Source organism: Dendrobium catenatum, unplaced genomic scaffold (genome assembly GCF_001605985.2).
Source record: "Dendrobium catenatum unplaced genomic scaffold, ASM160598v2 fragScaff_scaffold_1088, whole genome shotgun sequence".
In the NCBI taxonomy this organism is placed as follows: domain Eukaryota; kingdom Viridiplantae; phylum Streptophyta; class Magnoliopsida; order Asparagales; family Orchidaceae; genus Dendrobium; species Dendrobium catenatum.
Window position 1 is genome coordinate 311,663 of NW_021319550.1, and position 9,056 is coordinate 320,718.

General features: G+C 32.7%; 1 protein-coding gene across 1 annotated transcript in view; it reads right to left on the reverse strand.

The window, feature by feature from the left end:
- Window positions 1-2,615, reverse strand: part of LOC110099888 (protein BTR1) — a 39,590-nt gene extending 36,975 nt beyond the window's left edge. The window contains exon 1 of the mRNA XM_020827193.2: window positions 2,397-2,615. Coding sequence (XP_020682852.1) covers window positions 2,397-2,478 — 82 coding nt within the window. The 5' untranslated portion in view covers window positions 2,479-2,615. The remainder of the gene's footprint in view (window positions 1-2,396) is intronic.
- Between the last annotated feature and the right edge of the window lie 6,441 nt (window positions 2,616-9,056).

Genomic DNA, 9,056 nt, shown 5'->3' on the forward strand with positions numbered 1-9,056 from the left:
ATATATATATATATATATATATATATATATATATATAGGAGTCGGCTCGGGCAGGAACCAATTCGGCTAGGTTAGTCACGGAAGGAGTTTAGCCGAATAGTCGCAAGAGAGTAGATGAAATGACTCTTCTAATAATAGAGAGCCAAAGAGTTGCTCGTCCAATTTCTATACTCCTGCAAAGCAAAGAAGTCGAATAGCAATGAAGGAGCGTAAGGAGCGACCCGAGCAATCTCTATACTTATGCGAAGAAATGAAGTCGGGCAGGGACAAAGGAGCCGAGGAAGCGACTCACGCAATCTATGCACCTCCAGAGAAGAGCGAAGTCGAACAGCCACAGGGAGTGGAAGAAGCGGCGCGTGCAATCTCCGCACGCGAAGCAAAGGAGCCGAATAGTAACGACGAAAAGAGAAGATGAAGGGCGAACCCTAGACTTCTCCTACGAAGCAACGAAGTCGAACGGCAACGTCAAGGTTGGTCGCGTGGGTCGGATGTGAGCGGAAGCAGGGCTTGGTTTCGTGGATTTGGGCGAATAAGCGGAAGGAGGCGGAGGCGGAGGGGGCTTCGATTTCTCTATCTGCATGTGATACAGAGAGATAATCGAAGGAGGAGTGTGAGAGTTCTCTTCCCCATCGCTCTTGCCAGCCGTTTTAAAGAAATGAGCATGCAGTTGTTTTGATTTGAACGAAGGGTTGCTTTGTTTGGATGCCAACAACGTGAGGTGGGACCCACTCAAAGGCATGTATGTTCCAAATTTCTTTGTTCTATATATTTTTATAGTCAACAAAACTTAACCATGCAAAATACATAACAACATTATTCCTATGTTCTGAGGTGACTCTTATATCAAGCATACCAAAAGAGAATATGGAGTAATTGAAATCCAGCATTGGACAATCAGCTTATTGCTAAATTCACTAATGCTTGTCTAAGCTCACTTATTAATTTCATTGAACAAACCAATTACACATTCCAAATATCACAATTTCTGAAATTTAACACATAAAAAGGCAAGCCCAATCATTAGTTTTTATTGATTTGTTATGTTCATGAAAAAGTAAATTTGGCATTTAGCAAGCAGTCAATAAAAAATGATTCGTGAAGGTTAATTGTTAAAGAGATCAATGTCATATTTTTAATGGCTAGTATAAATACTACCAAAATACTTAATTTTCTCCAAGTTTAGGTGAAGCAAGTTCATATATGTATAATTAAATCATCTTTGGGTAGAGAAATCATTATTTAAAACTGTTTTATATTTACACATACAACTTTAGTCTTTTACAACAAAAAACAGGTGCACCAAACACTTGATTCAACAGTATTATATTTGATTTCAAAATTAGAGGTCTAAAGTCTGAATCCTGGCAAAAACAAATAAAGGCGAGGACACCCAAAGCACAAATCTCCAACAATAGGATCTAAGAGAGATTGATTCACATAAATTGTTTAACAGAATAATCTTTGATATCTAAAGCAAAGGTCTAATGTCTGAATCCTTGTAAAAAAACTGACGAGCACACCCAATGCACAAAGGCTCCAACTATAGGATCTAAAAGAGATTGATTCAAATGAATTGTTTACGTGCTACAAGTTTTGTGAAAAATAAGTGAAAGTTAATCTTAAATCTTAGATGATAAGTTCATTTCTTGGCGAGAAATTCTCTCGCCTAAATTTGCACAAGCTTGATGAAAATCTCAAGCTCAATATGAAAATAAAAGCTTCAACAATATTTTTAGCACTCCTTCAATTTGTATGGGGTTCAAACTACAGTATATGCTTAAATTGACTCACCCCTCCTAGAGACTGGCTTTGAATCTAACAAGTAGTTTGACAGGAAAGATATTTCCTGCTAACAAGATCTGAGCGCCTCCCACAAAAACAATAATAATTAACAGTTTCTTCTCCCAGCATCAACAGACCCGTGAAATTTCTTGGCAATTTGACACTGAATTATACAGCATTGCACTTCTCCCTAGCATAAAAATTGCAAAGAGTGCAAGGCACGCAATTTGATTGGCTATTCAAAGAAAACTATCAGCATGAAATTCACAATGATAAATTCTTTCTTCGAACAAATCTGGGTCCACGGCAAAAGAGGATGGCTGAATCAGCCCTTCTGCGCACCATAAGCACAGTACAAACTAGGAGCCCAACACCCGGTATGACAAAGTCGCCATTTTAAGCTTCCACTATTGAGATATGAATATTTGTATCTTCCAAGTGAGTTCCCTGTAGCTCAACACCATCACGAGGTCGCCTCAAATCTCAAATGCACCACTAAATACTCGATCTTTCCAATAATTATAACTAACCTCCGCTTCGATCTACTAGAAGAACATAAACAAAAACTAGAAAGGTAGGGAGGATCGCTAACGGGTAAAAAAAAGGAAGCTCACCAGCTGAGGGTGAATCAGGATGAAACGAAGGCTTCGAGCCGCCATCATGAGGAGGGGAATAGCCCAAATCGGTCGAATCCATGGAGCGGGGGGAGAGAGAAAAGAGAGGACAAATTCACAGCATTCGAATCCACAGAGAAACGGAGATTTTTCACTTGGGGCTTCTTAGGTTTTAGGTTTCCTTGAACATATGGCGGCTATCTCTCCCATTTCCACGTCCGAACTGTTCATTCACAATGGCATCCTAATCTCTTGACTGCTCGAGGGCAAAAATCCTGTAAAATTGACAAATATGGAAAATTTAAATTAAAGGCCAGAAACTTCTGATTTGATTTGAGATATGTGCAATTTGTAATGCCTAGACATACATATCTCGACTCTCAAAGCAGATTAACGGATCTGATCATCTCGAAATAAACGTAGATAGCCCGAGTTTATAAGATGGAGGTCAATCGTTCCGCTAGCACATTAATCCCGCAACCTCAAATAAGGAAAATAATTTATCTATCCCGCCAATAATTAAAAGATAAGCTTCCCTCATATGCCCAATATGTAAATGTGACCACCTTCCAATGATTTTATCTTTATTTTTCTTTTAAAATAGCCTCATCAAGTCTATTCATGTATCTACCTAATTAAGCTAAGCTTGTATGGTTCTTACTAAGTTCAAGCTTGGCTCTTTAAAAAAATTTAAAAGCTTGAGCTCATTTGGAAATCTCGAGTTTGACTCGATTAGCTTAATTAATTATTAGTTTTAAATTATTTTTAATATAAATTTTAATTTAAAAATGTTAAAAATATATTATATAATTTTGATTTAAATTAAAATTTAAATATAGTTTAAGTTAATCATTCAACTCAATGAGCTTACGAGCTGAGGAAAACTGAGCTTGAGCTTGAGCTTGAGCTCATTTAATATATGAACTCGAGTATATACTCGAGCTCGAACTCGTTGCTTGATGATGGGGTGTTTGCGTGGATTATGTTTATGATATGGGTTGAAACATGCTTAGATTTTATTTGATATGTATTACCCACTAAATACACAAGTGCACTTGTCGATTAAGTAATAAAGTAATCGAGAGTGTGTTGATCCCTTGGGGAAGTATTCTAATAACATGTAAATGAGCTAGTAATGTCTATTATAACTACAATGTTTATCTTGTTGAACAAAGTTTAAGGGTTGAGATTCTGTCTCTACTGGGGAATGCATAAGAAAAGATAAAATACCAAATGAATAAATATTTTAGACTAATGATTGTGAATTATCTAAGTTTTTTTCAAGTTGACTCGTATATGTTTGATTTGGATTAGAGCATATACATCTATAGATCTTTGTTAAGTTTGTAGGAATGTAAGTGAAGTTTATGATCTTCCTACAATAATTGTATCTCCATATAACCTAAAATTCTGAACATCCCATGTCTAGGCATGCAAGAATTTCATTCCAACACTCCTAATTGTTCCAATATTATATGTCGAGGCATTATATCACATTGAATTTTAACTACATACATGACTATTATATGCATTAAATTAAGAACATGAGATATTAAAAACATTCATTGTTCATTCAAAGCAAAAGAATCTATATTAGTATTTGTAAAATATTCACATCATCAGCCCAAAACTAAAAAATTAGTCGCAAAATACACGAAAATCAACCAGAATTTATTGGTTGCATATAAGAAAAATCGGATATCACCCAGGTTGTACAATACACTCTCCACACTCATTTATCCTCTAAATATACAATTGCTTACAAATAGATCAGCTAACGATCTTTGAAATGGCGTATCTTTTTTTCTCTTTTAGCCTCCCTTAGACTTAACTCTAAGGGGGCACAACACTTAATCATTCAATACAAACTAAAAATGATATACCCCAATAGAACTTGCAGAATTATATCTCAAATGAACTGAAAAAATAGTTATACTTGTAGAAAAATGAACTCAAGCACCGTGGCGCTTGACATGGTGGTATCACGATATTATAAAATGAACTAGCGCCTTGGCACTGCTACGTGGGCTCCGCTGCTATGCTGGATTGATCCAAAGCGTCGATTGGCTAACGGTGCATCCTTTGGTTGAGTCGGCGGGACTCCTCATTTTGGCAACTACTGCGCTGCATTTTTGAAAAAGTTGAGAGTTGCGGGGCTTGAATGTTTAATATGGTGTTATTTCGTTGTAAAGTTTGTCGCTTCGGGGCTCAAATTCTTGAGACTCCCGCGCTGCAATACTTAATTCTAGCGCAGCAACACTAAGCTTGGCTCTATTAGGGCATTGAATTAATTGACATTTTTTAGTGCAAGGGATTTATGGATGTTGTGATGCTGGTAAGTGAAGAACTACGACACTGTTCAATACTCACAAATTTCTCTCATTTTTTATGATATTCCTATACAATAACAACTAAGAATAAATTGTTTATTGATATTTAAGATAATAAAATACTATAAAAATTTATACTTAAAACTCGATAAGCTCAACTTGGGAACTCATTAATGAGTTAAGCTTGAGTCGTCTCACAAGTCAGCTATGTTCGCTTACACCCCGAAGAGGTACTATAGTTCGAAGATGGTGGTCAGAGGGGCCGTAGCCAGACCGTGGTCAGGCGACGGTGGTCAGAGGGGCAGTAGTCGGGCGATGGGAGTCGGATGGTCGTCATAGTCGGGAGACATTGGTCGGAAGAATTATAATCGAGCAACAATGGTTGAAGTGATCGTAGTCGAGTGACAATTATTGATGAGAATTTAAATGATTGATGATGGTTGCATGAATCATAGTAGGGCGAAGATGGTCGGATGGCTTGTAGTCAAGCTATGCTAGTACGAGGGATTATAGTTGGGTCATGGCGTCACGCTAGTCCAAGGGACCGTGGTCGGGTGACAAAAATTAGTTGTACCATAGTCGAGCAAAGGTGGTCGAAGGCAACATAGTTGGGTGACGGAGGTCAGAGGGACCTTAATCCGGCAACGATTGGTCAGAATGACCATTATCTTTATTCAAGGTTTCACTCCTTAGACATCTTCTCTCACATTGAGAAGATGTTTGTATTTTTTATATTAAGGATGTTCTTAATTTTTCTAGGCATACTTAATAACACTATTGACATATAAGCACCATTTTAGGCGTTATCTCCACCATATGGAGATAAAAACTTATTTCTTACCCATTAGTCCTAGAGCCTTGGTAGCCTTGCATCACAACCCAACCTAACTATAATATGTTTTATCGTGTTGAGTTGTGACAAGTAAATCCTAAAATCTAGTTTTTGAATGTTCAGATTCTCTTCTAAATTTTATTTTACTACATAGCTACTAAAAATATTTAGAGAACTATAAATAAATCATATATAATGTTTCTTTCATTTCATCCAGATATATTTATAATATAGTACATAACTATTAAATAGAAGTTATATAAATGAAAAGAAATTATCCATGATTGTACACATATTAAAATATGGGAATACCTATAAACTTAGATCTGTCCATGACTGCAAACTGCTAATTAATAAGCTCATTCCTTTTCCTAAATCATGAAAACCATAAGCAACTTCACAGTGAGCTAAACCAGTTTAGCAGGCCACATAAATCGATCTAAATTTTTAAATTTATTTATTAAATATTTTGCTATAATTTATTTTTAAAATATTTAAATGCAGTTAAATGTTGTCTAATAAATCATTATACTAGGAAAGGTAAACATAGCAATTATTCAAATATTTAAATAATAATACTGAATCAAAATAAACTAAAATTCATATTTTATAGTAGTTCATATCACAAAGCATATCACATATCCCGATCCTATATATAATCTCAATGGATTCTAATCCCTTATATCTCTCTTTTGTGATTAAAGCATTAAAACATGCCCATAGGCACCATAATATAACTTATAGCCACAAAAAACATGGCTTTATAGTCACCAAAACATGTTTTATAGGCACCAAAAAATTTCTTAATACATATAGAATCTCAAAGAATTCTGATTTCTCTTATCTTGCAACAGTTATAATTCAATAACATGTACACATATTTCATCATATTATAATAGTTAAAGCAAAATCAAACATGTGAAAGACCTGCACAATTGTCTATAAAGGTAGGCAATTGAAATTTCTCATGAGTAAAATTTTAGAGTTTCAAAATATAACAAAATTATCAATGATTGTGTAAAATATTATTATAAGACATTCATTGTGCAATAACACTAATTTTCAGTGTCCATATTATTTTTTATTTGATAAAACTACAAAAGTTTTAAAATACCTAGTATAAAGTTTTCAAAAATACTCAAAATGTTCATAATTTTAATCTCTATAATATATACAAAGTTACGCAGTGAAAAATTTATCGATGTAAAGTTATTTGCAATTTTCATTAACATAAATATAATTTTAATCGAAAAATTATGAAAAACTTTTCTATTTTCGAAAACTAAGATGGGCATAATGTGACATACCTTGATATGAATAACTTTCGTAACTTGCTTGATAACTAAAAATGGCCGAAAGCAATTCAAAATGGAGCTTTCCCCCTCTTTAAACCACTCTCTTTCTCTCTCCTCAATGATGATTGCTCAAAAATAATGAATCAAACAATGGATTTAAAATATATTTAAAGATCTCAAAATGGCCTAGCACTTTGGCGCTACCGTTGAATTCTACAATGCTAATTCAAAATTTCATTCTCTCAAGACTATAGGCACTTAAATGTCACTATTTCGTGTCTAGCACTATAGCAGCGTTGAGGCACTTGGACACATAGTAATAAGATGCTCTATTAATAACATTTATCAAATTTTGTTGAAATTAACACCAAACACTTTAGAATCATTTTTGACCACACAATCATTTTTATGCACCAAAATGCTTTCAAATATATATAAATGATTTAAAAACTCAAAAGTTCAAATCTTTATATTCTTTTAATCAGGTCAATAAGATAAAACAAAATACTGAACTTGTATTTATCACCAACTCCCCCCTCCTTTAAAAATATCATCATTGACATTTCAACACATAAATCTCAAATCACATAAACAAATCAGGGCAAAATTGTAATAGTTTGAATTTTAACCGAGTCAAATAATTATTTTAGGAGTCATTATAAGTTAAATTTGAAAACAATCTTTGAGATAAGATAGATATTATTATATTTTACTTATAATAACTTTTTTGTAATTTTTTTAAATCTTTAAGAAATTGACACAGAGAGATGCAATTAAGGATTTTTTGATCATCAAGTGTTTCTGTTTGCAAACTGATTTCACTAGAATGTTTTATATAAAATGAGCTATTTTATGAATATTTTTTTATAATTTTTTAAGCACTTAAAATTTTATAAGAAATTTATACTAAAATGAATAAATTATATATTTATATTTATATTATATTATTATTTTATTATAAAATATCATAGCTCACTAACAAAATAATTAAAACCTTTTTAAATCCCTTTCACTATTCATTTTGGCTAATAGAGATCACTTAGTGAAATTAAGAGAGAAAGTGAGGAGAGAGAAAGGAGAATTTGGATTTGAAGGTCGTGGAGTGATTTATATCAGTCAGCCCTGCTGTAAGATTTGTTCATCTCATTGTAAGAAATCATCATTCTTTTTTTTTTTATTTCAATGATTTGATATTCTTAGAATTTTTTAAATCAAATTTGTTTTTTATTACGAAAAATAAGAATAAGTTTGTATTTATGAAATTTTTACTATATAAGTTTTAGCATGTGATAGATGTCGTCAATATGAGAATTTTGATATGAATATATTAAATTTTTATCATGTATTTTTATAGTCTCGGCAAATAACCTAATTTGGATAAATTTAAAACTTTTGCGAGATGATTATTAAATCCATTTTATATACTTATATGGCATGCATAATTGTTATAATTTGACCATTGTTTATACATACATGCGAAAAGAACACATTGCATTTTCTTATAAACTTCACTAATTTTAGTTTGTATGTAAATTTTATATGCATTAAGATGACATTGTGAACTGAACATTGAGTGTGTTATTATATATTTATTTTATTGTATATGCTTTGAAATATGTGCATGTAAGAAAGGCTAGCCATGCATATATTATTGACTGATTTAGGTTGGCTGGAGACATTTTACTCCATGCATTAGGGTAGGTCAATGAGCTTTTTTTTTTAAATGATAATATAAAAAGGGAGAAATAAGGAGATAGAATGATATGATATGATACACCGATGAGTAGGAAGTAAGACTTCAATTCTAATATGAATGCCACCTAACCTAAATGACTTGTGATTGGGATTGATTCGTGTAGGATTGACCTACAATATTGGATAAAGGAAAAACACACATAGTTGGATGTCTTTTCTTTTTCATAGTACTTATATATGCATATGATAGAGATGTATATGATAAATTGCAAAATTGATATGATATAATTTATACAAAATATAGGTTTTGACAAGTATTTATAATACTTATAGAATCAATGAATTACATGATTTGATTTACATAATATAGATGCATATCATAAATACTATACAATATGCATTTAATTATGATAGGTATATATATTTATTGAACTGAGATTGATATAATTGTTCTTAATAAATGGGTATAGAAATAATATAGTTTGCTAACTTTTTATATATGTTCACT